Source organism: Mustela lutreola, chromosome X, assembly GCF_030435805.1.
Source record: "Mustela lutreola isolate mMusLut2 chromosome X, mMusLut2.pri, whole genome shotgun sequence".
In the NCBI taxonomy this organism is placed as follows: domain Eukaryota; kingdom Metazoa; phylum Chordata; class Mammalia; order Carnivora; family Mustelidae; genus Mustela; species Mustela lutreola.
This window is the reverse complement of record NC_081308.1, coordinates 13731149-13751393: the sequence shown is the minus strand read 5'-3', so window position 1 is coordinate 13751393 and position 20245 is coordinate 13731149. Positions and strand designations below refer to the sequence as shown.

General features: G+C 50.4%; 1 protein-coding gene across 2 annotated transcripts in view; it reads left to right on the top strand.

Annotated features, from left to right (window-relative positions):
- RAI2 (retinoic acid induced 2) overlaps window positions 1–11435 on the top strand; it is a 58728-nt gene extending 47293 nt beyond the window's left edge. For both annotated transcript variants that reach the window (XM_059157396.1, XM_059157394.1), the window contains exon 2: window positions 9445–11435. In XM_059157396.1, the coding sequence (XP_059013379.1) occupies window positions 9469–11058 (1590 nt within the window). In that variant the 5' untranslated portion in view covers window positions 9445–9468 and the 3' untranslated portion in view covers window positions 11059–11435. The remainder of the gene's footprint in view (window positions 1–9444) is intronic.
- Window positions 11436–20245: the final 8810 nt, after the last annotated feature.

Sequence of the window (20245 nt, the reverse complement as noted above, 5' to 3'; positions counted from 1 at the left end):
ACTCTCCACCTGGGCAAGAAAGGAGACCGGGCAAGCCCATGGTGCCCTCCACAGCCAGTCTCCCAGGTCCCTCCCGTGCTTTAGTGGAACCCAGCAAAGGCCATCAGCAGAAAACCACCTCTGGGCCTCTGAGCTGTTGGCTCTAGTCATGAAGTTTTCCCTGTAATCCTCAGATTTGTCCAGTTTTAATATTTCTCATTTTCAACCGACTGTTTACCTGCGAGGCCCAGCCTTAACCTGAGACCCCGCAGAGACCACAGAGTAGGTATGCTTGGTACTGGGTAGGTTCTCTGCCAGTGCTGTGTCTTCAACCCACAGACGCTGCCTGATGATGGGCAGTTGAGTCCCAAGAGAGACAAAGTGTACTCTGCCTGAAGCCAAAAACAAACTAAACAAAACAAACAAAAAAAAAAACAACGAATCTTTGTACCTTCTCCCTTCCCTTCAGCCTTCACTTCTTCCCTGGCCTGGTTTAAAGATGACCTGGAGGGGCACCTGGGTGGCTCAGTTGGTTAAGCATCCGATTCTTTTTTTTATTATTATTATGTTAGTCACCATACAGTACATGATTAGTTTTTGATGTCATGTTCCATGAGTCATTGTTTGCCTATAACACCCAGTACTCCATGCAATACGTGCCCTCCTTAATACCCATCACCAGGTTCACCCATCCCCCCCACCCGTTCCCTTCCAGAAACCTGTTTCCCGGAGTCCATAGTCTCTCGTGGTTCGTCTCCCGCTCCAATTTCTCCTCCCTTCATTTTTTCCTTCCTTCTCCTAGTGTCCTCCATGCTATTCCTCATGTTCCACAAGTAAGTGAAACCATATGATAATTGACTTTCTCTGCTTGACTTATTTCACTCAGCATAACCTCTTCCAGTTCCATCCATGTTGATGCAAAAGTTGGGTATTCATCCTTTTGATGGCTGAGTAATACTCCATTGTGTATATGGACCACATCTTCTTTATCCATTCATCAGATGAAGGGCATCTTGGCTCTTTTCACAGTTTGGCTATTGTGGACATTGCTGCTATGAACATTGGGGTGCATGTGGCCCTTATTTTCACTACATGTGTATCTTTGGGAATAAATACCCAGTAGTACAATTGCTGGGTCATAGGGAAGCTCTATTTTTAATTTTTTGAGGAACCTCCACACTTTTTTCCAAAGTGGCTACACCAACTTGCATTCTCACCAACAGTGTAAGAGGGTTCCCCTCTCTCCACATCCTCTCCAACACTTGTTGTTTCCTGTCTTGTTAATTTTGGCCATTCTAACTGGTATAAGGTGGTATCTCAATGTGGTTTTGATTTAAATTTCCCTGATGGCTAATGATGGTGAATGTTTTTTCATGTGTCTGTTAGCCATTCATATGTCTTCTTTGGAGAAGTGTCAGTTCATGTCCTCTGCTCATTTTTTTACTTGCTTGTTGTTTGGGTGTTGAGTTTGAGAAGTTCTTTATCAATCTTGGATATCAGCCCTTTGTCTGTAGTGTCATTTGCAGATATTTCCCATTCTGTGGGTTGCCTCTTTGTTTTGTTGACTGTTTCATTTGCTGTGCAGAATAAGTGTTCGATTCTTGATTCTGGCTCAGGTCATGGTCTCAGGGTCATGAGTTCAGGGGAGTGAGTCTTCTCAGTGGTCCTGGGAGTGGCCCCAGAAAACCTACCCTTCATACACTTCCCATCTTTCCAATTCTCCTTCAAACTTCCCCATGTTTCATGGCCCTGTAGCAATTCCCAGAAGGCTAAATTTGACTCCTTCCCATCAGGCACCACTCACTCGAGGGAGGCCTGAGTTAACTTCCTTCCCACAATGAGAGCAGGGCAGTGCCCCATGTCATAATAGAGGAAACTGAGTCCCAGGGACATAAAATGAGTTTCCCACGGTCATGAAAATTTCGTGTGTGTGTGTGTTTTAAGATTTTATTTATTTGGCAGAGAGAAAGCACAAGCAGGGGGAGCTGCAGAGGGAGAGGGAGAAGCAGGCTCCCTGCTGAGCGGGGAGCCCGATTCGGGGCTTGATCCCATGACCTGGGCTGAAGGTAGATGCTTAATGACTGAGCCACCCAGGCACCCTTGAGTTTCTGTGTCTTGAATCTCATCTCTTCTGTTTCAGTCACTTGACTACTAGGTATCACGGTCTCGGGAGCTTACTTCATCTTTTTGAATCTAGCTCCTTCGAACTATATTTGACATTTTGATGGTTGAATCAGACCATCCCACAGACTTTAGTGTGCAGTGCTGGTTGCATTGGAGACGTAACTAGGAACCCCTTCGACTCAAGTGGACTTTGAAACCAAAGCAGTGGGTGAAGGGCTGTGCCTTTGGAGGAGCAGAGCTCTGTGAGTAGGTGCCCTCTACACCTCTGAACCTCAGCTTCCTGCATAACAAAATGGAGAGATGAACTGGGCCAGTGACCTCAAGACTTGTTCAGGCAAGGGGGACCCAGACATTTTGCGGGGCCTTGAGAACGCCATCATCTGTCCTGCTGAGTTGCAACATTTTCATTCTTGCACTCCTATCAGAAAAAACTGCACAATTTCCCAACACACACACACACACACACACACAATTATATGTCTTCCTATATTGATTTACTACATATGCTATAAAATAGAAAAATGGGAATAAAAAGGGTGAGATGGCAAAATGAACATAAATGAGTTTTATGGTGACCTAACCTCGCTCCCAGGAAGACCTCAGAGTCCCCTGGTGTCAACGATGCTCAGGGCCTGGCTTGCCCACCTCCACCATGTTTTTCCCTGTGGGGAGAGCAAAACCATTTTTTATGCAGCAGCACATCAGAGCTGAGATTTACAGGCTGTGCTCTGCAGAGCTGCCCAGAGACACTGCCCATCTAACTGAAGGGGAGACTCAGTCCTGAACCCTGAGGCCACCACTGTTTCCATAAATGAAGTCTCATGTCGGGGAACTCATTTCCAAAGCTCACCTGGGTGGTCATATTTCTTTTGGACGGCTGTGTGAGTCTCTGGATATAAAAGGCAGTCAGCTCTAAGGTGGGCGACTATTTTGTGTATTCTCTGTATTTTCACTAATTTGAGAGCACATTCACGTGGTAATTATGTTCACAGCACCAATAGATCGACTCTGTGCTGGTGTTTAAAGCTCAGAAAATTGAATCACTGGGGCAAGTAACTAACAATTATTACACCCTATGGGGAGAGCAAAACCATTTTTTACCCAGCTGGAATTACTTCTTAGATACTTAGTGCATATCAGGTCCTGAATAGTGAAACCATATCCACGTTGTATTAAAGATGAAAATTATGCATTGCTCCTGTAATTCCTAGTAAGTGGCGGGTGATTTTTACATGGAATTAAGTCAGTCACTGGGGGTGTAGTTGAAGTACTGGATGGAAAGCAGAAAATAGACTCAGAATGGAGAATGCTTAGCGGGGCAGGATATTTAGCAGAGGTCTCTGTGAAGTCAGCCTTGCAAGAGGGAGAGACGTGCTACCTTTTCCCAGGGGGCAGGGGAACTTGGGGGACACTGTGAGAGCTGGGAAGAAGTTGAGTGAGCTTGGGTTGATGGCTTTAGTTTTTTTTTCTGTGAAGCACTAAGAAGATTGGCCGACAGCTGCCTCGTCTTTTGGCCTCTGGATTAAGAGTTCCCAACCTGACTGCACGTTAGAATCACCTAGGGAATTTTTTAAAACCCCAATGCCCCAGTTGTGCCCTGGACTAATTAAATCAGAGTCTGGGGGAGGAGGGGAGGGACCCAGACATCAGTAGTTTTTAAAAGCTCCCAAGCGATTCTAATGCGCAGCCGAGTTTGCAAAGCAGCACTAAGCCTGAACTTGTCAGACTTTAACATGAGGTCCTCAAACCTCCCCGGGGGTAGCCTGTCAAGGTGCAGATTCTGATTCCAGAGGTCCGAGGTGGGGCCCAAGAGCCTGCATTTTTTAGCCAGCTCCCAGGAGATGCTGCTGCAGCTGCATCAAGGACCCCACTTTGAGCAGGGAAGACGTAGACAATCCAGGTTTGACCTGAAATAATTGATAGCTGCCTACAGGCTCCATAAAAATCAAAGCTGTCAATATTTTGTAGTGGGAAAACACACATCTTAAGAGAATTATCAGTATATATTCTTTAAATGAATGTTTTAGAGGAAGAAACTGATCTTGATAGAAAAATCTAGATGAGGCTCATTTCAATGGAAGAGGAGAGCAGGTCACATCTGCCTGTTCTTGGGGCTAAAGGGGTCATACTAAGAAGTAGGGCCAGCAAGCCCAGGGTCACTAAGGTCACTTCCCCTGAGGCTGGACTTGCCTTCCAGTCACCTCACACAGTGGTCCCTGGCTTGAGTTGCTTTGCTATGTTGAATAACCTCTGCTCCTCATGCCCAGGTACCCAGCTATAAAGTGTTTGCTGAGGGGCACTGAGCTCTGCAGACCAGAGCCTTGTGATCATCTCAGCAGTTATCTGTGCTGAAAATGTTCTAAATTCTCAAAATAAAACTAAGCGCCTCCCTAGAAGATGATTGGGGCCTCTGAGAGGGACGGCCTTTTCCAAATTCCCTGCTCAGAAACCAGACTGTACCCGAACTGGTCTTGAGGACTCTCTCTTGGGTCTGTGTGGAGTTCACAACCACATTTTGAAGTTTTTCACTTTGAGATGCAGGCTCTTCAGGGGGCCCCATGGCATCATTTGGGATGTGGCAGAGAGCATTGAGGTGAGGGGATTTGGCTCTCTGGGACTCTGTGTGTGTGTGTGTGTGTGTGTGTGTGTGTGTGTGTGTGTGATAGAGAGAGAGAGAGAGAGAGAGAGAGAGAGAAACTGATTTAGTGATAAATGCCCATGATGAGGAAATTAGATGGACTTTAGGACCTAGAGACTAGTCTAAATAATCTGAGTGTTCAAGTGTTTTTGCTTTTTAAAATAAGCTGTAAACAGGGGCACCTGGGTGGCTCAGTGGGTTAAGCCTCTGCCTTCAGCTCAGGTCATGATCCCAGGGTCCTGGGATCGAGCCCCGCATCGGGCCCTCTGCTCAGCGGGGAGCCTGCTTCCTCCTCTCTCTCTCTGCCTGCCTCTCTGCCTACTTGTGATCTCTGTCAAATAAATAAAAAAATCTTTAAAAAAATAAATTAAGCCAAAAACAAATCCTCATTATATAAATGTCTGTCTGTAAAGAGGCCCACAGAGTGACATGAGAGCAACAGTCTGGAAGCAGGAGGCCTGAGAGGCAGGCATGGCTTGCAGCGGCACCTGGTAGGTGCCAGATGTGGGCTAAGCCCCTAACTGACTGCCTGGGAGTTAGGCCCCAGGTCAGCTTCCTCCCGAATGTACCTCCTTAGAAGGAGAGAAGCACATAGCGGGCTTTACTTCACTTTTCTTTTCCTGGGAGTGCCAGAGAAACACAGGAACCTGGGGTGGTTTCCTCCTCATGCCACTGGCTGGTGAAAGGGCCTGGCTGTTGTGTTACCCTCTATGGTCCCGCTGGGGTCTGACCCTCCACTTTTCTCACAGCAAGAGCATGGTGACTTTTGTAATAACTTGTCTTGGGGAAGTTTGGGTCAGACTTTCTGGGTCACAGTTGCCTCATCTGTGAAAAGAGTCAGGAAGAAGATGGAGACAGGAACTTGACCACCCTGGTGAGCCTTGACATGCTGTGGTCATGTATATGGCGAGCCGGCAACCAGAGGTTGGGCAAGAGAAGTGAGACTCGGAAGTCCTGCTCATTCGTGTGCCCCTACTATTCACCAGACAGAGAAAGATGAGGCAGTCCTTTGCTCCTGAAGAAACGAGTGACTAGGCAATCCCAGTATGGGCTGGGGGAGGGGGCACTCAGGACCAGACAAGGGCAAGTTGGGGTGCTGTAGGACCTTAGTGATGTGGGGGAGAAATCACCCCAAAGTCTGATGAATGAGCAGAAATTGGCTGGGCAAGGGCCAAAGCCCAACAGGGCTCAGGCTGAGACACAGATCCTAGGGAGAACCTGTTTCTGATATACATAGATCTTGATGATAGCTAGATGAAGGGTCCAGATGATAATTCTGTGACACCCCCCCCCCCAGCTCTCTGAGCCTAACTACTGCCCCAGAAAGCCTCTCCTCACCTCCTCATTTGCCCTGGGCCCTGAGACTTTTCCCCAGAGTCTCCACCTAGGGAGCATGTGGCCTGTACTGGGGTGGACTTCAACCCTCCAGCTCCAGCAGCTGACCCACGGCCAAGAGACTGAGAGTGACCCACACATCCAAGCTGCCCACTTCCCATCCAGCAACACTGCATTTACAGACCTCCCCCAACCCCCGGGTCATGATGGGCATAGGCAAGACTGAGTCAGATGGATGACCTCATTGAAACCCATTTGCAAAAGATGTTTGGAAAAAAACCTGAACAAAGTGTTCGCTGTCACCTCTGAAGAACTCCCGCCTGTCCACTTGAGGGCTGGTTGGTGGCTTCTGTGATTCCTTTCAATTTGAAGAGGTTCCTAGTACACCTGCCTCCCCCTGCTCATCAGCAGGGAGGACATCTTCTCTCTTGCCAGCTTGTTTCTCACTCATCCTGAGGCCTAGGGGACAGAGACCTGCCCTTTGAACCCCGCTCTCACCAGCTGGGTGGTCTTCGCAGAGCATTGCTAGGGCCTCCCGCCCCGGCTCTGGTAGCAGTGCCCCTCTCTGTGCTGGCACTGGGGGCTCCCAGCGGGGGGGATGAACAACAGGGGAGGGAGAGCCGAGAAAAAGAGAAGAAACTTCCTGGAAGACAGGAGGGTGCACGGGGAAGGCAGGGTTAGTTGTTCCTTTGCCAGTGTAGCCAAAGGCAAGCCTCATCTCAGAAGCCCAGTGCCGCTAGAGGGAAGGGACTGGGGGTGCTCACGAGGCCCACTATGGCTGAATAGTCAAGCGGGTCCAAAGCTATGGTGTAGGAGGACGTGAAAGCGGGATTGGGCCCGTGCCTCCTTGCCCTGCTCCCACAGACTTGAGTCCGCAGCTAATCTAAGGGCCTCCCTGTAACTCATGGGTGCTGAGCTGCCCCCCCACATGCCTGCTGTCTCAGGAAGGTTGAAGCATAGGGGATGCCAACCTTCTTGCCCTCCAGTAATAGGGCTTTGGGCTGTCTTCCCCAAAGATAGGGACTCTGATGACCCTTCAGCTCCTTGCCTGGTGAGAGGGACAGAGGAGGGCCCTGGTGGACAAAAGAGAGTAAGCAAAGAGTACAGAGGTTTTCTGGGAAGAACCTGGCCACCACTTTGAGGAAATCTTACACTCCAGTGCTCTCTTTTACACGGCTGGGCAGGCGCAGGCGCTCAGTGTTGAAGGGACGGCTGTCGAGGACTCTTCCTGCCAGGAAACCCCACTCATGAAGGAGCGTGGCCCTCACAGCTCCCACGGGGAGAAGCAGCCTGGGATTAACCCTGAACTCTAATCCCAGCCTCAGCGTCCCTTATCCTATCATCTCATATTCCTAGGGCATCCATTTTCTCATCAGTAAAGTGGGCATAATCCTAGGACCCCTCTCAAAGGGTTGTTCTGAGGGTTACGTGAAGTAATGCACCGAAAGTGCTCGGCATTCTTGGCAGAGGCCTGGCTCATCACCGCAGCAGATGCCCAGACAGCCACAGTAAGAGAAGACGCCCGTGGCCAGCCACCACAGTGGCTTCTGATGGCCGTCAAGGCAACTCCAATTCATTAATCGAATGAGTGCGCGAAGGCACGCATACCTTCAGGAAGGAGGGAACCGACGGTGTCTTGGGGGTACGATGTTTGGTGGGCTAAATAAGGGAGGATTCCCCTCAGGAAAAACCAGGCCCTTTAGCTAGGGCAAGCCATCTCAGCTTCCCTGGGGTGGGCTGCCTCCCTACTCTGCCCTAAAGGAATTATTGGCCTACACGCTGGGTCATCTCCTGGTTTTCGGAGGACACCCCGGTTCTAGGAAGTCGGGCTCTGGAGCCCCCCCTCAGAGGCCCCACAGTGTAACCCTCTATGACCCCTCGCCCTCCCGACCTCCTGCTTCAGAGAAACTGCTTGTTCTATGCATTTGATGCATTTTGATTATCTGGAAATATCACACCTTTGTTTGTTGGTTAGAGCTGCCTTCCCGTAAGCGGGACCTCATGTGTTTATTCCCACTCCCATGGCCTGCTGGGCTGCCTCTCCTCCTTGTTGGGGACAATGTGTTGGTGATTTGGGGGTGAGGAGAGGACGTGAGGTGACTCCGGGACTAAAGTCTAGACAGCTCCAACAGGTGAGGCCAAGAATCAGAGTTCCCCAATGCCTGCCTGGCGAGCCTGAGGATTATTGAATTATTATCAAGCCCAACCAGACTCCAGGGCTGTGCAGATCCCTGAGTTAGACATGGTGCCTGCCTTCTCCATGGCAACGAGGCTAAATATGGACGCGTTTCCATGGAGAGCCATCTCGCGGTGGCAGCCCTGCTTCCTCCAGGAAGCACCCGCACTGAGTTCCTTCGGCCTCTCAGGAAGTGGCCAGAGGTGCCGGTGAGATGAGGAAAGAGTAGCTCACCTTCAAGGGTGTTTGTTTCCAACAAGTCTTCTATGTCTCCAGCCCTACAATCAGTAACATCCCCTCATGACAGTGGAAGTTAGGAGAGGTCACAGGTCGCACAGATGAGCTGATTAAGGAAAGCAACCCTAGGCCCAGTGAGCATTCATGCAATTTTCCCATGTCGGCCCAGCTCCGTGGAGAGGATTTTCCTGTGATGTGGAGGAAAAGGGATGGCGTTTTTCAGGAAGAGTCCGCGAGGCAACTGTGGGGACCCTTTGGAGATGTGACGCGGCTCTTCTCACCAAGCCAACTGGGGGGAGAATTATTGCTACAAAGAGTTCTTACACTGTTTTCCATACCTGGGATGGCCCTTTTCCGTTTTCTTCGAATGTTCTAATGATGGGCGTTAAGGAGGGCTTGTGATGTAAAGAGCACGGGATATTCTGTAAGACCGATGAATCGCAGACCTGTACTTCTGAAACCAAGAACCCGTTATATGTTAATTAAAACAAAACAAAAAAGAACGTTCTAATGTGACAGGATTTTATTTTGTTCTCAAAGTAAAGTCAGTCTTTGCCTCCCGTTTGAATCCAAACAGGTCAAATGTCCACATCCCCTAACTGCCCAGTATAGCAGTGTGGAATGGAACTTGGTGTTTGGCGAAAGCTAACCCTATAAGCTGAGTATTAGGCTTAAAAACACTCTGTTTAACCTCTCTTGGCTGTTTAGTCCTTACGTCATCTGTGTTTATAGCTTAATCGTCTGTTAAATTGGGCCTCTGCGTGCACAGCTGACCACGCGGGGGTCTTTGTCTGTAGCGGTTAATATCTATAACACGTGTGTGTACATATAGAGATGGGTGTGCTCCTCGGTTCACTGAGATGCGGAAACTTTTCAGAGATGCGGACAGGGAGCACTTCAGGCCGTTCTAAATAGTCTCCGACAGAAGACTCACATGGTGCGTTCTGTGTTGCAGGCCTGGTGGCATCAGAGCCGAGTGATGGACGATCTGCGGTCCCAGAACCTCTCCGTGGACATGACTGAGTCCACTCCCGCCTTGGCCAGTAACAGACTGGAGAATGGCATGACCCAGCTCATCACCACCGAGGCCTGGAACATCAACTCCACTGACCTGGTAAAGAAGGCCCTGGTGACCGTGCCGGCCCCGTCCATCCTGAACCCCCCGGCCGAGTCCCAGAGCGGCATGGCTCTGAAGGTGGCAGCCACCGTGCTGCAGCCCCTGTGCCTCGGGGAGAGCCCAGTGGTGATGCCCATTCACATGCAGGTGGAGGGAAGCTCCGCGCCCGAGCTCCAGCCTAATGGCAACGCCGCCTATGTCATGACCACGCAGGGCCCCGTGCAGCTGCCCGTGGTGCTGGAGCAGCACGTCTTCCAGCACCTCAACTCCCCTCTGGTCCTGCCGCAGGAGGCCCCGTGCTCCTCCAGTGCCATCCACAACAACCTGTTCCAGGGAGCCGAGGACCCTGAGGCGCAGCCCCAGCTCCTGGACCTGCGCATCCCCAACCAGCCGCAGGAACCCACCTTGCCATTCGAAGCCGTGCTCCAGAATCTGTTCCCTTCTCAGGGCGCGCTCGGCCCCCCACCCTGCCAGCCTCCTCCTGGATATGCCCCAATGCCCCCCCAGGCCTTCAACTCCCCGCTGTCCCCGCTGGTCCCTCCAGCCACCCTCTTGGTGCCCTACCCAGTGATCGTCCCCTTGCCCGTGCCGGTGCCCATCCCCATCCCCATCCCGGTGCCTCACAGTCCCGAATCCAAGCTCAGCTCCGCTTGCCCCAAGCCACCGCCTTCCTTTGGCGTGCACCCCTTCAAAGGCGCCCAGCCCCCTCTGGAGAAAGAGGAGCAGAAGCCCTTCGATATCCTGCAGCCGAGCGAGTACTTCCAGCTCAGCCGCCGCACGGTCATCAAGATGGGGAGCGACAACGAGGCCCTGGACCTCTCCATGAAGTCGCTGCCCTGGCTTAAGGCCGGCGAAGTCAGTCCCCCCGTCTGCCAGGAAGACGCGGCCCTAGACCTGTCGCTGGCAGCCCACCGGAAAGCCGAGCCTCCCGCTGAGACACTGTATGACAGCAGCGGGTCCGTGGGCAGCCCGGGTCACGCCGTGATGGAGAAACTTCCCGGTGGCATGGAAGTGTCCTTTGCCCCCGCCACGGCCCCGGGGGCCTCGGCTCTGATGGATAGCCACGTGGGCGGCAGCCACCCCACCCAGCTGCCCAGCCAGCCCAGCCAAGCCGGCAGCGAGGTCAAGGCTGAAAATCACATCGAGATGGTGAGCGAGTCCCAGGCAGCCAAGGTGATTGTCTCGGTGGAAGACGCGGTTCCTGCCATCTTCTGCGGCAAGATCAAAGGCCTCTCGGGCGTGTCCACCAAGAACTTCTCCTTCAAAAGAGAAGACTCGGTGCTTCAGGGCTATGACATCAACAGCCAAGGGGAAGAGCCCATGGGAAGCACCGAGCCCCTCCGGAAACCCGTCAAAAACCGGAGCATAAAGTTAAAGAAAGTGAACTCCCAGGAAATACACATGCTCCCCATCAAAAAACAACGGCTGGCCACCTTTTTTCCAAGAAAGTAAATAATGGCTTTTTAAAATTTTTATGATTATAATATGGGGAAAGGTGCATTGGTTTTATAAAAAGGCCTTTAAAGCAAATTATCTTTGTTAATTATTTTGGGGAGTAGTTGGGAAGCGGGAAAGCAAATTGACTCTAGAGGCCCTGTAAGCTAGTATCGTTTTCTTTTTTAATTTTTGACTTTTCACAAATGAGTAAATAAGAGCAACCTATTTTTCAAGCAGATTGCACATTTTTTGCAGCTTTAATGGAATATTGGGTGAATCAGAGGGGTTAAAAAAAAAAAAAAGCTATTTTCATTGCCACAAAGTGCTTTGATGATGTAATACCTGATAAAGGGTAGGATGACTATTTCACAATAAATGTTTGTTTGCACTAATTGGTTGCAGCATTCTATCATTTTTTTTAAAAATTTGCATTCCTTAACTGGTGTGGTTTGGCTCATGAAGCACGTTGCTCATAAAGTGACAAGTTCTCTGTGCTTTGAGACCTGAGCTCTTCGGGCATGTCGGGCAGAGAAGAATTATATTGGCCTGTGCCCCCATAAATGGGCAGTATGTATGACCCAGAGCAAGTCACTTCCCCCTCAGAACCTTGGTTTCTTCGTTTGTAAAAATGTGGCACAGAGAAGGGGTGGGGATGTGAGTTTCGAGCACCCGGGGTCCCTTCAAGTTCACGTGGGCCCTGCGTGTGGAGAATTCTGTGTCTGAGCCTTCTGTAGACTAAAACAGACAAATGTGTCTGAAAGGAAAATTTGCCGGCTTCCTCCCCACCCCCTCCCAGAATTTAGCTGGAAAGGATCTTCTTTTCAAAGGCAGTACAAGCATTGTTCTGAATGACTGAAAGTCTTGCAAGTCGAACGTATTACTGAAGACCACTCAGAACGAGAGGTAAGTCCTTTGCTGGTGGATCAGGAGATGGCCCAGAAATGTTCCTGGCCTGGGGCAGAGACACTCACGAGTGGGGTCGGGAAGGGAAGAGAGAGTGGCCCCTTGTTAGTGTAGCCCAGTGGTTTTCAACTGGGGGTGATGGTGCCTCCCCGAGGAACATCCGGCAATGCCCGGAGACACTTTTGGTTGTCACAGCTGGCGGGGGTGGGATGCTACCAGCATCTGGTGGGTAGAGACCTGGGACGTGGCTAAATAGCCCACAGGCATGGGGAAACCCCCCCCCGCCCCCTCCCCTGACCACAGCAGGTGATCCGGCCCAAATGTCAGTGGTGACGAGGCCAGACACCCCTGTCTGAGCTATTTCTCGTGGCGCGGAAGCGAGGCGCTGGAAGAAGGGACCAGCACGCTGCTCTTCTGTGACAGCACAGAGCATCCCACTCAAATCAGGAACCATGAGTGTACGCTGGAAATAGACCTGCTAGGTGCCACATCACACTTGGGTCTGAAGCCGTGCTGGCGAGAGACGGCTTACGGCGCGCCTGCTTTTAAACTTGGAGCTCTTTCTTGCACGTCTTTGCAATTAGCATGTATCCAGCTGTTACTGCGAACACGAACAGGAGGAAAAGCAGTTGCGAGACTGTTCTTTTATTACCAGGCTCGCCGTGGATAGGGTTACCGTTTCAGCGGGTCCTGGGCTCTACCCCTAGAATGGATTTTGTTTTTCCTGCTCTTTTCCCGTGCTGTTAAACTTGACTTTTCCAGGCGCACCGTGGTGGTGAGGGCCAAATAGATGCTGCTCGCCGGGCTTGACTGGTCCTGTTCGTGGCCCTGGCTACACCCCGTCCCTTCGGCCTCCACACAGGGTGCTCCTTTTCCCTACTTGTACTGCCGTGCTGGTTTCTGGCCATGTTTCCTGAGCCTGTGTGTTCTGGTCTCGGAAACGACAATCCAAATGTGCCCAGGGACTTGCTGATGTCTGCTCCCCGTGTTCGCGGCTTGCGCTGCCCCTGTCTTCCCAGCGTGCTGGCAGGAGCTGCTACTTCCCTGGCTCCGACAGAACAGAATTCTCAGTCTGGCCTATAGAAGGAGCAGGTGCCTGAAGCCGAGTGATATACAGGGCATGACTGAGGGGCCTTTGGGGAGAGGCGCCATGGCATGGAAAGGCCTGCCTCCTGAGGTCTGTGAGGCCTACACAGAGTGTTGTCTAGTGACCAGGCTCAGGGTAGTGCTAGGGGGACAGTGACACCCTCTGCCTGCCCCCATTTCCAGCCTGTGATGGAAACTGGAATCCACTTGGCTGCCCGCAGGCCAGGGGATGAGAACAAAGGGCTTGTTGCTGTGACCAGTGTGAGCCTAGGGTTCCCTGGTGATTCAGTTCCCTGCTGCCTTCCCACTCGGATGTTTACAGCCTTTCACACAACCTGATGTAGGAGTTATCAGCCTGGAACCACAGGTCCTAGCCTGAGGCATGTGACCCCCACCAGGGTCATGGAGGGGGCCACTGGCCACGTCAGGTCCCTTCATTTTTCTGCTCGATTCAGAGAGCTGCAGTCACTTACTTGCCCACCCCTCACAGCTGTTTCCAGCTCACCTGCTTTCAGGTTTCAGCAGGATTTGTATCAGACTCTTTCTCGTGACTTAATTTCCCATTTCTTCTCAAAAAAAAAAAAAAAAAAGTTTGGGCCAACCATCCAAAAGAATAGCTTCTCAGAGTCTTTTAGGAAATAAGGTTAGTCCCCAGGAATGTTGATATTTGCTCAGACTTGTCAAGATGGCTTCAGCTGGCTTCAGTTCAGAAATGATAAAAAATTGGAACAAATCACAAAGATCCATATTTGGGGGTAGTTATCCTCCTGGCAAAACAAAAACTGGATGGAAAATGAGAGACTTAAAGATGATACAGTGACTAGCCTAGCCAAGGAGGTCCTTCCCAGTGAGTAGACAAGTCTAAAGAGAGGTCAAAGATTTGTTTAGATTCAGATGCAAAAGTCTCATAGTTTAAGCATGAAAACCGTTTGTCTGCGAGGGTGAAAACTCCAAACAAAAGGAGGGAGGAGGCGGTTAGAGGGAAGGAAGGTAAGAAGGAATGGAGGGAGGGAATGGTAGCCAGTTACCGAGAGGGTATGTCAATACAGTGATTATCTTCATAAATGCCATAATTAATAGAGCAGGAAAGGATTTAGATTCCATTTTATAAGTGAGGAAATTGAGGCTCAGAAGAGTTTTCTGTTTTCAGTTTTTAAGCATCAACCACTTAAAAAATATGTACTTTGCAATGATTCTTAAATATTGGGTTTGAAGCCCAATGAACCCACAGGAATTTGGATCCTTTTGGGGGCAAAAGCCAGTGTGAATTAGTGACGAGTCTGAATTACAGAATTTTTTTCAATTATTTTTGAAACCATTCCAATTAACTGGAATGGCCAGAGCACTCGGTACAATTATAAAGGGGTGATTTCAAGCTGAAGGGTGGCAATGCCAGGCCTTTAAAACCCACACTCAAAAGCTGCTAAGCTGAAAACTTTAACAGCAGGGAAAAAAGCGTTAGAGGTCATTCTGGCTGACTTTACTCCTCATTAAATAAAAAAGGCAATTTTCCAGAACAGCTCACTACCACCAGGTCAAATAACTGACCTCCCACATCAGCGAAACAAAATAGGGTGTATTTGAGGTCCTGAGGGTGCCATTTTAATAAATTGGTATTTATTTTAATTAACGTATTGGTTGATTTTATAGTAAGTAGCATATATGAGCGCTGGAAAGAACTAGTTCCAAACCATTGCAAATAATCCATCTGCAGCTGTTATGAGACCAGGGGATTTCTAAGCAAAGTGAGATTGTAGTAATGCCCTGCTGAAACTGCACGAACGAGGAACAAGTTCAAGTTAAAGGAGATGAACTCGTGAGGTTTACTGTATTAACCCAACTTGTAGGTTATCTTCTGTCCGGCTAGGTTCTGGACACTCAAAAGTACTCACTCTGCTTGATAAAGATGGCAGGTCACCTGGAAATGGTCCTCCTGCTAAATAAATTTTTTTAAGTCTAAGGTTTGGTAACCCAGTCAATTAGTAAGAATGTGACGAACCCTTTACACCAGCAGTCCCCATGCTCTCAGTCCCCAACGGTACTGGGAATTCAATTTTATATATAATCGTTTCAAATAAGGAACTTGGGGAGTTTCTGTAAATGCAGAAGTTTTCATTAGGTCACATTTCAAGCCATATTAAGAAACACTACAATGATCAGACTTAATTCTTCGAAAACAGGAAACGAACCCTATTTCTTGACCTCAAGGTTTCTCCACTTTGGCTGGATTCTCTGGATTCTCTGTTGTAGGGTGCTGTCCTGGGCGCTGTGCAATGTTTAGCAGCACCTCTGGTCTTTCCCATGAGATGCCAGCAGCATCCCTCCCGCCTGCCCCCCATTACCCCCGCTGGGACGATAAAAATGTCCACAGGCTTTGCCAAGAGCCCCCTGGGAAGCAAAGTCACCCCTGGTTGAGAACCACTGCTTTATTCCCAGGGTTTGTCTTCCTGTACCTGTTCCCCAGCAAGAGCTCAAAAACTCTGAAGAATGAATTAAATCAAGAGACAGGAAGAGAGAGCTGTAGCTGTGGTCTCTGGTACCCCACTCATACCTTCTGGCTTATCACCACGTGCTTGATCTGACCGGGAAACTATCATTTGGAAACTTCATTCATCCGTCCAAAGGGCCATCACTCATCTAGCATGTAACAGGGCCCTCTAGAAACTTCTCCCGAGAAAACCAGGTTCAGCAAACCTAGTCCACCTCACAGAAAGGGCAGGCACTCAGCCAGTTCTGAAGGGATGCCTCATATTTTACCAGCACCACGAAGCTGGAAGGACCCGTTACTCAAACCCTGTGCCCCCATGATGGCATTCATCAGCCTTAAACCCTGCGCCCCCATGATGGCATTCATCAGCCTTAAACCCTGCCCCCCCCATGATGGCATTCATCAGCCTTAAACCCTGCCCCCCCATGATGGCATTCATCAGTCTTATTTGCTAGGGCAGCATAACCCAGGAGTTTACAAATATTGCCAGGAAGTTGGGTATGGTTTTTCTTCCTTGTGTTTTACCTCAGTCCTTCTTGATGTGCTTGAGCCTAGGTTTTTAGTTGGTCCTTAATGGAAGCAAAAGGCCAAATCTCCTCCTAGCAGTTTCCTATTTAAATACCAGATCTTTCCGCAGCCTCCTTCCCTTGGACTCAAGAGTCCCATCTCCTCTCGTGCAAAGTTGGTTGTTAACAAGTGATGTTTGTTTGAATGCGGCTTCATGATCTCAAGTACCAGACCGATGCAAACCAGCTAACAAGGCCTTACCTGGCAGAAGTGCTTGGGCAAATCTTGTTAATACTGGGATAGCATTATTGGTAAGAGCTATCAGCGATTTGCTAGTGAATGGGTACTTCTGAGGTCCTTGAGGGTGGATGAGAACAGTGTGTTTTCTTTGTGTGGCTGGGGAATGAGCCTAGGCAGGCAGTGGGAGAGCCACGAAATGGAGGGCTCATTCTTTAAGCTCTGAGACCTTTTTACTGCCACTGTTTTCAATGGGAATCTTTTCAAAATGCATCAAGCACTCGGCAGGGGAAACCCCTCCTTGACTCTGTCATTGTTCCGGCCATTGGTGACTGGCCTGAGCTGGAATGACATGATGCCTTACAGGGTGCCCAGGGTCAAGGGCTGGCTTTGGCTGTCCTGTCCCCAGTACCCACTGCACACTGGTGACTTTCTTCTTCATTTTCTTGAAAATCTCTTCCAGTCATGTCCATTCTTTTCTTCCATGACAGAAGGTCATGCCTGCACGGCCATCACTGGCCAGCAGGCTCTTGCCCAGAACCTGGCCCACAGCATGACGTGGTCCCCTCTCCCCTGGCAAGGGCCTTCGGTCCATGGCCCACAGTGCAGAGGAGCTCAGAAAGCTTCAACAGTTGCTTATCGACATGAAACACAGCGTGCTGTCTTTACTTCCTCATTTATCACCTCTTGGCTGTGCTGGGCCCTGCCCTGGACTCGGCCACTGATGGGCCCTACTGCTTTGGGCCGATTCCAGACCCCAGTCTCGCGTGACCCGTGCAAGCATCAGATGAACCTGACACTGTAGCTTAGAACCTTCACTTGGGGCCCGCCCGTCCTATTTAGTTACTCTTCAGACCCCATGTTGCCACCATGAAGGTTAAAATTCAGCAGAATCCCTTTGAACCATTGCAAATTTCCAGAGTAATGAAATTTTAATCGACGTTTTACTGAAGTAAGTTCCTTCCTCCCTCCCTCCCCGTCTTTCTTTCTTTCTTTTTTTTCTTTTTTGTAACATCTAGAAGTTCTGCTACTGTTTCATGTTCCAAGTGACAGTAATTCCCTGGGGAGCCATGACACCTCTCAACCCCATGTGGCCGACCGCTCGGGGTGCTTCTACCCTCCCCCCCAGCTTTCCTGGCCCGCCTCTCGCCGCGATCTTCCATCTCCTGACTGTGGCATCCTTTGCCCTCCCTGGACAACGATGCTGATGTTCCATGGCTCACCCACATGGCCTAAAGCTTCACTCAGCATCCCCCTTCCCCACCCGGGCCCCAGATCCAACTGTGTCGCACCATCTCTACAGCTGCCTCCTTCCGCATCGCCCAAGCAAGCAATGTGAGGCTGTGGTCCATGGCTCCGCCCTCTCCTTCCCCTCCCACATCCCATCTTGTTCACTTCGCCTCCTTGATACTCCCCAAATCCACCATTCCTTTCCTCCACACTTACTGTTCGCCACCCAGGCCTCATCATCCTTTGCCTAGACGGTTAAAACGGGCTCAGCGCTGGCTGGGGACCGTCCCTCCCTTTGTAGCCACCCCCTCCGACCCCCTTTCTAGTCTTCCACCAGAACAGTTTTGGTAAAAGTCGAGACTTACCATCTTCTGCTGCTGCACAAAAGCTCCCGGTGTTGGCTATATCCTTAGACCCTGAAGAGGCATCCTGTCTCTGGCCTTCTGAGATCAGAGTGTGGACCACCTCTGTGACGGGAGCTGCCCCCTTCACCCCCCATATGCAAGCTCCAGGAATAGAGAAGGTTAACAGTTCCCAGCATAAGCTTCTGTGGGTCTACTCTTCAGGCCCTGACACCCCCTCCCCACCTTCTTACTCTGGCTAATGCTTCAAGATTTAGCTTAAAATAACATTGCCTCCAGAAAGGTTTCCGGGATGAGCCCAGCATAAGCCGCGAGTTCTGCGTCCGGCCCTCCCATGGCAGCGTGCACACCTATGTCATTTTGTCAACCTCCTTCGTTTGCAAATATGACTCTGTCCATCCTACCATACCATAAACTGCTCTAGGGCCAAGGTTAAGGTCATTGTATCTCTCACATCCAGCATACTCTATGGCATTTAGGGAGCCCTCCGGGTGGCTAGGGACTCTGGGTAGAGAAGTTAGGAGAGCCAAATTTAGAGCTGCAGAGTCTGGATTCAGGCAAGTCACTCCCATCTCTCTGCTAACCCTCACCTGGAAAATGGGAGTAATAAGACATCCGTGAATACATGACGTGATGCATTTGGAGCACCAAGGACGGAGCGCTCAATAAATTAGTTTGTGTTATACTTTGTTTATGGCTAGTGATAGAGACCAAGGCCACCAGGGCTCACCGAAATTCCCGATTTTATAAAGCATTTCATGGTAGCTGGCATATTTGGGGGTTCTGCTTTGTTCCACAAAGGGAGGTTTCAAGCCAAGACCCGTGAGGGCCTCCTGCAGACTACTGACTAATAGTTGAAGCGGCTTACGTGTCCTCTCATGCTCCATCATAGCCTGAGACAGGACCGATCGCGTGGCCATCAACAGGAAAAGGGACTAGTTCGGAAAGGAGACCAAGAGTCCCAGGTGGGGAGGAAAAAACCTCAAAGGCAAGATTGGCCATGGAGCCAGAGTGGCGCACGTTCTTGAACTTCACTCTCCCTGAGTTTTCTCATCTGGGGAACCATGACTCAGCTGCCTTGCTGTGGGGGTTGATGACCTAAGGCATAAGCCCGGGGGGCCTGCCGGGACAAAGCACGCACGGGCCACCATTCCCTTCCTCTCCTGTGGCAGATAGGCTCCCCCCTGTCCAGAGGCCACTGCTCAGCCCCATGGCTCATTGAAGGCCATGGCCCAGGAGAGGCTCTAGAGTGGCCCTGGGGGCTGTGCAGCCCCAGAAGCCTGCTGTCTGGTGGACAGGGCCATGGGGTCTTCCTCTGAGGTAGACATGTAGAGCCATTCTCCCATTTATCAAACGCTTCTCATGTCTTAGAGCAGCTAAACCTTTATTTGAATTAGATATATAAATTCATGAGGTTCCTGGGTGACTCGGTCAGTTAAGCATCTGCCTTTGGCCCAGGTCATGATCCCAGGGTCCCGGGATCAAGCCCTGCATGGGGCTCCCTGCTCAACGGGGAGCCTGCTTCTCCCTCTTCCTTGGCCTGCCGCTCCCCCTGGCTGTGCTCTCTTTCTTGCAAATAAGTAAATAAAATCTTGCAAATAAAATATGTGTATATATATATATATATATATATATATATACATATTTTTTTCGCTGTTCGAGAGATAAAGCAATTTCTTTTTCCAGTAAGAGAGCTTTCTTGGGTGCCCTTTAAACAAGCTCTAAAGTGTGGGCAGCCTCCCAGGAACACAGCTACTAGACAAATTGAGGGCAACTGTATTTCAAAGAACTACAGAAAAGGGTTGGTGAGGTTAGTGCTGAAAAGGAATCCCTCACTCCTCCTGTGTAAGAGCTGCTGACCCCTCCACCACGGAAACAGGAGCCTTTGCAGTTAATGGGTTTTCAAAAAGAACAGCCAGTGCTTCTCCGCAGTCCTGCTGGAGAGAAAGCACCACATCCCCAAGACCCCACTCTGTCTGCGCCCGGAGGACAGTGCCGCCTGCTGGCAGCCACCGCCACAACCACACGGCGCTCATGCCCGCCGTGGTCCTGACACCTGCACCTGGCTAGTGACATTCTTCTGGAAGCAGCTACTCTGTGAGCATCCTAGGACATCCGGGGGAAGGATTCACATGGAAAATCCCCAGGACCCCAAGTTCTCAGGAAGGCGCCACCTCCCCCTTTAGTAACGGATGGAAAACGTTATTTCGGCAAAGCGGGGGAGGGAGGCTGAACTGCAAGCTGGGGAGGACCGCACGGGCTGGGAGCACATGGAGCCCAAGTGACAACCCCACCTTCGAGGGGAGGAGAGAAATCCAGCGGGTGTGGGGCGGTGGGGCTCTCAGAAGGCAACAGGGAAGGGCAGAAGGTGAGGTCTCCAAGAGAGCAC